This window comes from Hippocampus bargibanti, linkage group LG13, assembly GCF_051943395.1.
Source record: "Hippocampus bargibanti isolate YZ-2025 linkage group LG13, ASM5194339v1, whole genome shotgun sequence".
In the NCBI taxonomy this organism is placed as follows: Eukaryota; Metazoa; Chordata; class Actinopteri; order Syngnathiformes; family Syngnathidae; genus Hippocampus; species Hippocampus bargibanti.
Window position 1 is genome coordinate 16,628,965 of NC_142746.1, and position 12,905 is coordinate 16,641,869.

The following is a 12,905-nucleotide window of genomic DNA, read 5'->3' on the forward strand; positions in this document are numbered from 1 at the left end:
TTCTTGTATGCCGTACACATCTAAAAATGTGCAAAAATTGTACAGAATACGACCAAATATGGCTGTTTGACAAGAATGGATCCAATTCACCTTCACAAGTCAAAAAAAATTGTGAGGTTTTTGATGCCTGTCTTGACCTAAGATTGAACCTTTCTCTTACTGTACTACTTGTACAGTTTTTGCACTTTGCAGTTGTGTTTTGTTCATTGCGCGATAGGAGACCTGAACAGTACAGTATTTAGAACAGGTTGCAGACCTGGAGTACGATATGAACCATAATCTTCTCGTTGCAAAGTCACAATTCCCCTCCAGAACAGCTCATGCCACTCCTAAATTAACTTTCCATAAGTGTAGTCTCTCAGGCTTAAATATATCAGCAAATCCAGATTAACCAACGCTTACTGTACACAAATAAACCAGCGTGCGGCATATAAAGACACAAACACAGTAAGTCCTGAAGCAATGCGTAGTATAATGAAATTTCTACTTGTCACAAAGTGCTGAAATGGAGATGTAATGTGCAGGCTGCTAAACAAAACATTTAAGACCATTATAGTGATTGACATCCACTCAAAAACATTACAACATCCGACACGGATATTAGCGTAGTTGTTTTATGATGTCAGAGTATTGTCAGCTTTCATCACACAGAAGAACCATCTCATAGTGTGGCTTCATATCAAAAATGAATGAAGAAAAAAAATGATCAGTATGTCTGCCTAACAGTCAAGAGAATTGCATTTAGGTGTGAATGTGAAGGTGCTCTGAGATCGACTGGTGGCCAGTCCAGAGTCTCATCGACCTCTCAGTGAAAATCAGCTGGGATATGCTCCAGGTCACATGCGACTCTTATGAGGACATGCAGCATTTGAACACGGGTGGATGGATAAACAATTATCAGTCTTAAAAGTCTAATTTCTAAAGAGCCATGGTACCTTTGCATACCTGGCAAGCTGCGAGACACTGTGACCTTACTAACGGCTCCATTTTTCATTACTTACTGAGAAAAAAAAACAAGTGTGTATTTCCAGCACTAGTATGTATGTATGTTCTTTGTTGTAGAGCAGGGGTGTCAAAGTAATAGTTTGCCGCGGGCCACATTGTAGTTACGGTTTCCTCTCGAGGGCTGTTATGAATTTGGGGAAGCCATTAGAATGTTGAATCCCCTCCACATATTACATATAGAGCGCACAACAAATTAATGAATAACTAGTTTTCAAATCTGAAGTCAAGAAGAATGACTGTTATTGTGGTTTACATCCAAAAATATGAAATTTTGGTTAGGATTTTAGCAAGCATCATGGAATTTTACAAGTTTGATTTGCTTTCACGGGCTGAAAAAAAAATGATGTGGCGGGCCAGATTTGGCCCGCGGGCCTTGACTTTGACACCTGTGTTGTAGAGCATTTTGACTTTTTTTTGCTCTGGACAACAATTCATTTGATGAGTCCAGTTGATGGCATTCCTCATCATAATTCATTTTCACCTGCAAATAAGAAACTACAGTATCCTCTGCCATGCTTTTTCTGTACTTAGTGTTTATCTTTCTAACAAGTGAAACTGCTATTTCACTGTTTGCATTGCTGTGAGGCATATAGACTATTCGTCACACTATTCAACAAGACTCATGAGGATGTGGTAAAAAAAATATACAGTATTCTTATTTTTATACTTTTTTTTAACAGTGGTAACACTTTTGATGAGCTGGTTTCTAAGTGGATTTATGTATTTCTTACAATGTATAATGTTTATAAAAAAAATCTGAATGATTTTAAGGTGAAAAAAACACGCTAAAATGTTTAATTTAACTGATTTCAAAATAAAATTCCACTTGACCGGAACTTGTCTTCTCTGAACTTTGGTTTCTTCTCGAGACTTTTCGCATAGAATTGTGTTGTCGTTGGTCGACTTTGCTTTTTACAAGTGTTCACCCAAATGGCAAAACATTTCTTTTGGACTTAATTACTTATTTCATGATCTGGTTGGCGACCAACAGGTGGCGCTGTCGACCTGCACCTGCACAGGTGCTGGTCGTCCCGATCAGTGGCGGACTGCCACGTTCGGATTGGCGACCAACGGGTAGCGACGTTAGCCCTGCCTGCAGCCTCGCAGGTGCTGGTCGTTTTAATCAGTGACACTTAAAAGGACTCCCGGCACGACCATCCGGTGTCAGGTCATTGTTTGTTGCATGCTTTGTCTGCAATCGCATGCATTGTATGCTGTGCATGTGTTTGTTTAACCTTAGTGGACTTTTACACTTGGTTTTCTTTTGATACATTGTATTTTTTTCTGTTCAGTTGATTTTGATGTTTTACATTTTGTTCCTGCTGACTTTATTTTAATACAATTTGTCAAACACAACCTCCTGCTCCCTCCTACCTGCTTTTTGGGATCCGCACCCGCCATCACCACCTTGCAAACCTTGACAACTTACTTATTTAACAATTTTTACGTTTCCCATACAAACTTTCTTGTATGCGTACACATCTAAAAATGTGCAAAAATCGTACAGAATGTGGCAAAATATGGCCGTTTGACAGGTATGCCTTTGTCGAGTTTCTCAGAATGTAAAACCTCCACATTGTTTCACATGCTGACTCCAGGTGGAACACAAAGCCAGTACATAGCACAACACAACCCCAATGACAGCATCTGTTTTCCTTGACAGTGATAACTGGGCTTTAAATCTTCCATAAATCCAGACTGCAATATAAACAAAAGCTGACAAAAAGATGAGGGGAATGTCTGTCTCTCACTACAGGAGCACAAAGCATGTGATCAGCCGTCTCTGGTTGGTTGGTTTTTAAATCAACAAGATTTGGTTGGGGAGGCCCTATTGTGACTCTTTGCCAACCAGCCGGTCTGTTGGCCACGAACAAGTTTCCTGATCCTCATCACATGTGCACGGTGAGGGTGAATTCTGAGGGAAGTGAGGAGTTATGGTACACCAATATAACTCAATAGAGCTTTATTTGAAAAAAATGAGTCACCACAGCAGTTCGGGAAAACAAACTAATAAATGGAGAATATGATAAAGTGAATGTGCCAGGTACTTCAGGAAGTAAGGCTTCACAAGAAGACATACCTGTCATTTACCTGACATTTATCAAACAACAAAACCCTCCCAAAACAGATCTGCGTTATGGTAACATGTTAATTGGGGAAATAGTATGTCTCAAACACACAAGCGGTGTAACAGTATAGGGGCGTTTCCAACGCCTAAGGCCGCACCCAGACCTCAACATCCCAACAATGATGACTTGAAATGTCCCAGAGGCATGTCACAGACAGACGTCTCGCTGCCGAACCCGACAGGTGTCTTACGATTCACATGAGCACACATTGCACATGTAACTTTTTTTTAAAAATCTGCTTCAATTATCAATTGTCGGTTTATTCATGCAGAAGCTGTTTTTAGAAATAGATGACAACACAATTCCGCTTCCACAGTTTGTTTGTCACGCGATTGGAACATACCTTAAATCAAACTGAATTGTACAACGGCATCTTAAAGTAGCACATGTATGTGCCTTGCCTTGTCATTGAAGGTAGATTTTTATACTCCAGAATTGTACAAAATTTAGTCATTAAAAGACGAACTTCCACATGAGCAGCATATGTAAGAACCCCAACTCATTCAGAAGGCCATGTAATATTTTGGAAATGTTGTGAGTTCATCAAACTAAATCATACTTCTCAACAATAAAATATAGCATGCATCGTGCTTTTTAATAAAAGCACCAATTTGGGAACAAAGACACGAAAACGCTTTTTTTGCTGAAAAAAAAAAACGAGTTAGATACTGTGAAACCAGAAAACTTAATTATGCAATGATAATTTGCATTTCATCTCTAGTGTACTGTTTGAAGATCTTTATAAGGATTTTATAGAGCTTTCATATAATTGAGTATTGTTGATTGAACGCAAACATGACTGGACTTGTTGAGTTTCTCGGGGCACAGAGGACACAGAGCCATTAAGCAATAAGACGTGCATTGTGCACGGGCAACAGACAAATTATATTAACGAACGACTAAACTTGATGATAGTTGAATGACAAAATATATTGGCTTTACTCCAAACTAAAGAACATGAAACACAGCGCAGCCCAAATTAACTTTTTACTGAATAACGAAAAAAAGATTTAACTGTCAAGTTGTAGGAGTTTAATATGTGTCGCCCTCTAACGTTTAAAGCAAGAATTGACTCCACGAAACAAACCTCATTCATTTCAAGGAAAATCGACAGTATTTGTTTTTTTCTTTGTCCAAAAGGTAAAAACATTATTTTACGGCACCATCACCAACTATGCAAAATGTGATTTGAATGCAAAGTTATTTGTCCAAATAAATATATTCTGGAAAATAAAATACAATGCAAACATTTTATTTATAGGCAGAATTTTGTGCAAGAGAAACAAACAATTAATTTGATTTGTTTTGAAATAAAAACGCCGAAAAGTCGATTTCACTTCAATTCCCGGACTAAAAGGTTGAGTTTCTCTTCTGTTTCGATCTTGCAAGCACTCCACACTTTTCGGCTGCATCACCACTTTCTCCGTGTATGCGAACTATATATTTATGCACAGGACATGAACCATTTAAAAGGGGGAAAGTCCTAGTCTTACCTTACGCCGAGAAGGTCACCAGTTCACCAACAAAGTATCCTTATCGGCCAAGAGCCAATCGAGTTCGTACCTTTGTTTCTCTTTCAGCCTGAGACTCCAGACTGAAGCAGGCTCAGACATCCAGCAACACTTCGTTTGGCGATGACAGCACGCCGGGAGAGAGTCCCCGCCCACCGGCACTCCTGCTGCCCGATGTGACGGTTGGTGAGATGGTTTATTTCCACGGTTTATGGATTTTTTTGCGTGCGCGGCGGCGCGTATTGTGTGCCGAAGCGAAAGCAATGTGTACCCTTTTACATATTAATCTGAAGACTGAAACGCGTCAACTGACCTATTTATTACCCATTACCTTAAAGATCATTTTCGCTCAAAACTCTGATGTTTCACTAACTAACACCAGGAAAGATCTCAAAATTTTAATAAATATTCATCCAAACAGTGTCCATCCAGTGTATGTGGTGTTAATCGTAATGTAACTTTAAAACATTTATTTTTTTGATTGATGTAGTCCCTTTAAATTCATTTGAGAACAATTCCTCGTCAAAGTAGTACACACAGCAAATTTGGTCCAGTAAACCTATTTTTCCATTGAGTCCGCACAAATTAATAATATTGCAACAGTTGTCATGGCGACGACAAAAACTGGAAGAGGAGCGCCTTTGGTCAATCGTGGTTGCTATTTTACTCACGAGCTACTTGAATTTATTCTCGATGCAAATCTCTATACGTTTATAAAACCTTTAATTTTTTTTGGCAAAACACAAAACCCCACTGGCTTTAAAACATATCCAATTGTGATCATTATAAAAAAAAATGTTTTCGACGAGAATAGAAATGTATTAAAATTAGTAGATCACCGTCACCCGTCTGCAGTTTTCCACTTTAGTTTTATGTCATGTACTTTTTGCACCTTTGTTATTGTGTAGTTGTGTTAACACAGTACTTGTACTGATGTCTTTTTTTCTCAGTCAGCGTAATCGGAAGTCGCCACAATAATAAACACGTTTAAGGTATCATTTAACGACCTTCGTTGTTTTGTTTCTTTGAGATGGAAGCATTTTTATACAACTCACAACATGAGTAACACTCCCTGAACGTATTGACTCTTTTTGTCAAAACTTTGCAGCAATTTACTTGAAATGCTAGCAAATACCGGATATCCGGGCGATGAGGTAAACAAGTGCTTGACAACTTGAACGTAGCATTAGCTAGCAGTTAGCTAACTGGACTTGTCGCTGACTTTATTGCAGTTGTGTACCAACGTCGCTGCTATGACGTCAAAACAACCAGGTGGAACCCCGAAGCAAGATACACTCTTTTCATTTGAGCTTTTGGTGGAATATATTCGCATTGACTGTGAAAACCAAATCTCTGACGAGCTTGCTGTCGGAATACGACTGCTGGACTTCCCAACGCTGCTGATTTATCCCCCTGAACTGAGGGGATATGATACACCTCAGCACCAACAGCACGACAATAATCGATTGGTATATTCGTTCAACAGAGGCAAGTCGTGCTTCTTCGAAATGAATCTAGACTTTCTGCATACGCAACTCATCAACACGCCTGTCTATGTTATGATTCTCGATGTGAAAGACGAGATACCGAAATTATTCGGGACGTCCCTCATCTCGTTGGCTTCTATCATAAACAGAATCAGACATGACTCAATGGAACACGATGTTTCTAGTTGCTCATCATATGGAGAAAGGGGGGTTGTGTGTGTAAACAATCTCTCAGAGGAGCCGGTTGGAGTTATTTCTCTGAGTTATAAACTGCTTACTGTGGGAGTCAGCCTACCGCAGCGTGTGACGAAAAACATCCCGATTTCCAGAGAACAGTGTCCCCAAGAAGCCACCATAAAGAAGAGAGCAAATAAAATAAACCACCCTGGCTCTATGAGATTACAGTTGTCCACGCAGGAGAGTTCTGATGATGGTGCGGATGACATGGATAAACATGCTGCCTCCACTCAGACTGAAAATGTTCCAACAAGTCACATTGTTCACAAAGTCAAAAAACAGAAGAGTTTTGAGGAGGACCCAACTGTGTTTTGTCCCCCATATCTTTACTATTGCAATTCCGGCAAGGAAAAACCTAACCCCCAACTAACTGAGTACAAATTAGTTGAAACTGACTCAGCAGTTGTAACACAAAAAGAGACATTCTCTGAAATTCCAAGTGAAAATGAAAACTCATTAGAGACGGACCTGGTATTGCAAAATACACCTAAAATATCAGAAAGTGTGGCTCCAAAAGTCTTTGAGGAAGCTCTGAGACAGCTGCCTCTCCTTAATGCTCTTTTTGTTGAACTGTCACAGTTAAATGTCCACAACCTGCACCAGCCTGTTTTGAATCATCCAGACTTGGATTGGATTTATAAAAGAGATTCTCTCGGGGCTTCAGACGGACCAGGGATCACACCCAAAATAAAGCCGATACAAGAAAGCAAGGTGGACTACAGTCTTCATTCAAAGCATTCACATTGCCCGGGAATAGTTTCTTCCAAAGATGGGAATGCTGAACATCAAGCACCAATTCAAAAGAAGCACAGTGAGAGTTTATTTGATAGTAAAGCACACAGGAAGAAGCTAGTGTACCGAACAACCAAAACATACAATCTAAGACGGCAGAAAAACTGTACAGTGGTGAATCACCGGGAATGTATGACATCACACACAGCCATTAAAACACAGTCATGTACAAGTAAATTGAATAAATCAACTAAGTGTAATCGTTCTACTCCCAAAGAACACCTGAAAAATACAAAAAACATTGAAGTTGTTTCTGTAGTTCGAGGTACAACAAAGGTAAAATATGATGATAGATCTAAGATGGAAAGTCCGAAGCAAGACAGAAAAACTGCATCCATCTCCCCCCCTTGTGTCGATGATAATGATGATGCCACAATCAGCAAGCTTCCCAAAATGATCCGGACAAAGAACCAAGATGTGAAACTGGACTCTTGTAAAAGTAGTAGACACAGTAGCCCCAGATCTTCTGTGTCAGACATAGACAAAGAAGAGGACTACGCGGATGACTTTAACAGTTTTGAGGCCAGTGATGCAGACACAACCACAAGTCCCAAGCCGACTCAATCCAAGCTTCCTTTTCTCCAGGGATTCCACACTTCAGATTCGGACTCTGAACCCTTTAAGGAGAGACCTCTCATCCCCTCACCAATTAGAGGCCACAGCCCCGTACAGCGAGTATTAAAAGGCACGCACCTCATCAGGCCTCGAACACGAGACTCTGCACTCAGCTGCTCTTCTGATGAGGATGGAGAAGCCTCTGTGTCAATGCAATGCTCCAAGAAACGGGCAAATGACGACGGTTCTGAAGCTATGTCAGTAAGGGGCCAAAAAAGTAAGAACAGCAGCCTTGGTTGGCGTGGTTCTTCAAATTCTATATGCTCTAATCCACTGGAGGCTGGGGAATTGGACGACGACCTTGGATCTCTGGACTTTAGAAAAGAGTATCAACATATATCTGAGCTTATGAAGTTCAAACTTCCTGGGTACACAATGTAAACGCAAAGTCTGTAATACATAGATGCACACAGGGCTAATGAACTTTTAGTATTTCACATGTTATGATTACACTTTATGTGTACATTTGTATTTGAAATAAAGACAATGTAGAAAAATATCTCGATTTCTTCAAAAAAAAAAATTACCCATAAACTGCTCAATGTTACTGTATTTTTTATTTTTTTTTTGTACAAACGGATGTCCTTGGAGATGCACTGCACGGAGGGAAACACGATTAAAAGGAACTGAGCTGTCCTCGTGTGGAGGGTTGGCCACTCATGAGTGGCCGGCAGTCTGCCATTTTGCTGAAAAAAATATATAATCAAGGTCGAATGGCATCAACATCCTGTTTGAAATTTGAAGACTTGCAACGGCTAGGTAATGTTGAGCAAATGCCATAAGTCATCTTGTCATTATGCCAAAAAGCGAACAATTTAATGAAAACCTTAAAAACTTGGTACCGATTTTCGTTCAAACGGTTGGAATGTTAATGGATTAAATGCGTTTTGTTGTTCACCTTTTTTATTGGAGAATGTTAGACAAGTAAAGAAACATTGGGGTGTTTGGACGTGTAGCCTGTAAGATAAAAACAGGTCCATCCTAAATTTTACCTTCAGCCAAAATAGATACTTTTTTATTTTATTTTAAATGAGAAATTAAACTAAACTAACATTTTGTTAGTCGTATAAATGACATTATATTCCATAGCATAACGCACAGCAGTGAATGCTGTCAAATGAAGCTTATTTAGTTAATGCTTTTGGCATAGAATCCAATCTGCAATATCCTTATTTCATTTTATGTGGCACACATATGAAGTGTTTTAGATTTGTTTATTTATTCCATTTAAGGATGTAATTTCTTCCCATTGTGTATTTCATCAGCTAAGCTATATACCAGTCATGCATTTTCATTTTATGTACAATCCCATTGTTTTCACGTGTCATCACAAACAATGTTTGAAATAGACAATTGAATTAAATCTGCTCGAATGTCAGAAACATCTGACATATTGAGAAAACAAATGTTTTCACAGGTTAATTTGAAAGGCGCTTCTAAATGTATTATTATTATTTACTTTTAACACCGACAACGAATAAATGAATGGTTTGGGGTGCGTTTTTTAAACGACTTCGTGAGCCTTCTGCGCATGCGCCTGGTTTGTTTACGGAAGTGAAGCGGCGTGGCAGAAAGCGTTGATGAAATGCTTCGGCACGTTTTCTTGACTGGACCGCCCGGTAACTATTAAAGCATTACATTAACCCCGCTCTCTGGAATCTTATTTACTAAGATTTTTGTTCGTCACTATTTCACGAAAATATAATTTATTGAAAAGGAAGATCTCATCGCAAATCACCAGACGAGAATATCATAAAAATATTACAGAATGGCGTTCCTGTTCTAATGTACTCACAAAATTCTTATTTTGCTCTGGTGACAAATGTGGGCTTTTCGGTTATGTCACAGCCAAAGGAACAATACTATATTATACTGAATGGTGAGGATCCATATATCAGTAAGTTGACCAGTATTTTTGCTGCAGGTGTGGGTAAAACCACTCTGGTCCAGAAGGTGTGTGATGAGCTCGTGTCCTCGGGCCAGTCGGTGGAAGGCTTTTACACGGAAGAGGTCAGAGAAGGAGGCCGCAGAATAGGGTTTGATGTGGTCACAGTGAGTGGAGAAAGAGGCCGCTTGTCCAGAATCAGGTAGCGGGAATGTCAGACAAGCTGCTCTTTTTTGATGTTGTGTTTGATCAATCCCGGGATGCACTTCACCCAACAGTGACATCACTGGTGAATCTCATGGCAGACAGCAGTACACAGTTGGGAAGTATGTGGTGGATTTACCTTCATTTGAACGCCTGGCACTCCCCCTCTTAAAGAAGGTACACCACACACACAGGCGTGTCTGTTATAATTACCCTCGTCAACAGATCATGGAACACAGCCTTTTATTCCTGCTTAAAAATCATCAAACCTTTTGATTTTTGCTAACCAGAGTGCATAATTGGAAGCCCGCAAACACATAAATTCCAGAGTGACATTTTAAGGAGCTGTGGTGCCGTCTGGCTGTCACTCACCATGAATATCTAGCTTGTGAAGTGAGCCCAGTGTGCCGCCTACACATTAGCTTTAAAGAAAAGTGTCATTCTGCTACGTTTCCCTCTTATCTATTGTTAATGTTTCTGTATTATCACAGTAAGCCATTTTCTGTGTGCTTACATACCATCTCACAGACAATGGTATCTCTACTTATATTATTAATGTATTCTGTTAGAAATTTCTGAATGAGAAAATGTTGTAAATCGAGACGCATTTTCCATGAAAATGTGCTAATTCGTTCAACTCAGATTGCACGTTTAGAATTCTGTTTAACCTTCTTGCTCGAGTTTAGACTGTTGTCCAACCATCTTTCTGTAATCCTTCTCAAATATCTGTTACTGCACAACAACTCCTCCAGTTCATAAAACAATACTTCTATGATACACATCTGTCTCACGATTCTAATGTTCTGGATTTAAACATGGGCTTCCCTCATATGTCTGTTCTCCCATTTATTGCATGGCTTCTTTCCAAAGACTATAGCTTCTGATATGATAATTTCAAACAGTTACATTTAATCAGCTTTTATTATTTATCATTTTATTTATGGTTTTATTGTACTGGTGTTTCTTGTTCTTTTAATTGTAAAGTGTCCTTGGGATTATTTGAAAGGCACTTTTAAATTAAATGTATGTATTATTATTCTTAATTTCGGACTCTAAAATTCCCATTGATGTGAATGTGAGTGCGAATGGTTGTTTGAATTTGTGAAGCCTGTAATTAACTGTTGAGCAGCTTAGGGTGTACCCTGCCTTTTGATCAAAGTCAATGGGGAATAGGCTACAGCTTGTCCCAGCATAGTGAGGATGAGTGCAATAAAAATGGACAGATCGGCGTCTCTGGCATAGAAGAAATACACTGCTGAAATTTCAGTCAGTGCTCCTGCCATTATTTCAGTGCAAGCCTATAAACCTATAATACAAGAATGCAAAGTGAATTGTGAGTTTACACTAAACAGCAAAGTGAGGACATTAGCGTCCCTCCATTACAGTTTGGCAGCTTGCAGTGTTTGTCCTATCTGGACATTTGCGATGACAACTGCTTTCAACACAACAGGACAAAGGCGTGAACATCGGGTGCTAAACGTTATAATCCCATCCCAACTTTTCACAATTCCCTGTCACACAGGCCAAAAGAGCAAAATTGCTGTTGATTTAACCCAGGGTGTTCCATGGTGTTACTCTACAACCTGTGTCCAGGCTGGCTTGGAAGACGGGACTGCCAAGAAGGTTTTTGTCCTTGACGAGATTGGCAAAATGGAACTCTTCAGCAAGCCATTCGTCCAGGCGGTGAGACAAACACTAGATTGCTCTTCCTGCACAATCTTCGGCACCATCCCCATTCCCAAGAGGAAACCGCTTGGCCTGGTGGAAGAGGTGCGGATTAGGAGCGACGTCAAAGTCTTCACTGTGAGTACAAACACAAATAGTGTCCACTCGCTAGGAAAAGGGGGTTGGGGAAAGTAGGATATATAGGTCAGTTTTAAGAGCTTTTAGTAGCTGTAGGACCATGTTTACACATGGGTCTTGTGCGACGGATCGTCTGTGGTGTGTCTTAGAGAGCCATGCATTGCATTGTTGTGGTGCTACAACAAGGATTAACAGCAAATCATGCGTGACTGATTAAACAACAAAGGTTTAGCTGACATGTCCAGTTAATTTGTCATGGAGGGACACTCCGTTATGAATATTGTCATGTTAAGTACCAGTACTTACGGTATACTTATTCTGCACAAGGTTACAGTAGGGCATTATGTACTGCATTACTCACTGTTTCTCTCACACAAAGGTCAAGTACAGTATTCCCATCTATGTGTATGATAATCCTGCAATGTGTACTTTGGGTTTAACATCAAATACACTCTGTTTTTACCTTCTCTAAGTAAGATTGTATTTGCTTTTTCTCCGTCCCAGGTGACAAGGGAAAACAGAAACGCCATTCTGCAAGATATTCTATCAGCTCTTCGACAGTGTTTAAAATAGCAAAGCTAACACGAGGATAACAACTTTAGAAAGATAAACATGCAATTACATTCAATTGATACTTTAGTTTGTTGTTAAAGTGAGCTTCCACAGAGGACTGAACTGATCACCCAGCTGTTCAATGAGTACACCATTTAATTTTGTATTGTGCTCCCTTCAAAATGGTTTCCTCGCTGAATAATTGATAGATCAAATAGCCTTGTGTTATAAAATTGCTGCTCTTCCCAATGCAGACACATGCAACAGTTTTGAAATTTACCAATTCTAGACAGCATGTTTTTTTTTTGTTTTTTTTTGGGCCACTTTGAGGATGTCCTCATTCAAATCTACTCAAAATACTGTACAATGTTTAACAGGTTTTATCAGGAGTATAGGAGGGAAATAAATGTTGTTTTTTGTTCTTAGTGGCTTGTGTTTTTCCTTGCAGTTTTGATGGTTAGTCCCTATAGTTTGTGTGATTGCTGTCAGATGATTATGTGTGTGTGTTTGTGTATATATATATATATATATATATATATATATATATATATATATATATATATATATATATATATATATATATATATATATATATACACACACACACACGCACACAGTGTATATACAGTATATACAGTAAAGTCTCGTTATATCGATAGTACCGCTTATTACGATACTATTTCTA

At 39.2% G+C, this 12,905-nt stretch overlaps 3 protein-coding genes across 8 annotated transcripts in view; 2 read left to right on the forward strand and 1 right to left on the reverse strand.

Annotated features, from left to right (window-relative positions):
* Positions 1 to 4,761, reverse strand: part of sipa1l2a (signal-induced proliferation-associated 1like 2, genome duplicate a) — an 89,871-nt gene extending 85,110 nt beyond the window's left edge. For all 4 annotated transcript variants that reach the window (XM_089011894.1, XM_089011892.1, XM_089011893.1 and 1 more), the window contains exon 1: positions 4,628 to 4,761. The gene's annotated coding sequence lies outside the window, so the exon portion shown is untranslated. The remainder of the gene's footprint in view (positions 1 to 4,627) is intronic.
* A 1,021-nt stretch (positions 4,762 to 5,782) lies between these two features.
* On the forward strand, positions 5,783 to 9,203 carry LOC148889531 (uncharacterized). The gene has a single exon (XM_089011513.1). The coding sequence runs from the start codon at positions 5,899 to 5,901 to the stop codon at positions 8,155 to 8,157; it is 2,259 nt and encodes a 752-aa protein (XP_088867639.1). The 5' UTR covers positions 5,783 to 5,898; the 3' UTR covers positions 8,158 to 9,203.
* Positions 9,204 to 9,303: 100 nt separating this feature from the next.
* ntpcr (nucleoside-triphosphatase, cancer-related) lies at positions 9,304 to 12,593 on the forward strand. Of its 3 annotated transcripts, none has more exons than XM_089011515.1 (5): positions 9,304 to 9,395; positions 9,701 to 9,863; positions 9,940 to 10,042; positions 11,423 to 11,668; positions 12,173 to 12,593. In XM_089011515.1, the coding sequence occupies exons 1-5, from the start codon at positions 9,362 to 9,364 to the stop codon at positions 12,239 to 12,241; spliced, it is 615 nt and encodes a 204-aa protein (XP_088867641.1). In that variant the 5' UTR covers positions 9,304 to 9,361; the 3' UTR covers positions 12,242 to 12,593. The 3 variants fall into 3 exon arrangements, with proteins under 3 accessions (XP_088867641.1, XP_088867642.1, XP_088867643.1); XM_089011516.1 differs by having other exon boundaries at positions 11,459 to 11,668; XM_089011517.1 differs by having other exon boundaries at positions 9,967 to 10,042; positions 11,459 to 11,668.
* The last annotated feature ends 312 nt before the right edge of the window (positions 12,594 to 12,905 follow it).

Excerpts from the sequence above, each read along its gene's own strand:
- LOC148889531 (XM_089011513.1), top strand. The coding sequence starts at position 5,899 with ATGACGTCAAAACAACCAGGTGGAACCCCGAAGCAAGATACACTCTTT.
- ntpcr (XM_089011515.1), top strand. The coding sequence starts at position 9,362 with ATGCTTCGGCACGTTTTCTTGACTGGACCGCCCG. Across the intron at positions 10,043-11,422 it reads CACTCCCCCTCTTAAAGAAG|GGTGTTCCATGGTGTTACTC; the intron begins GTACACCACACA and ends GATTTAACCCAG. Across the intron at positions 11,669-12,172 it reads GCGACGTCAAAGTCTTCACT|GTGACAAGGGAAAACAGAAA; the intron begins GTGAGTACAAAC and ends TCTCCGTCCCAG.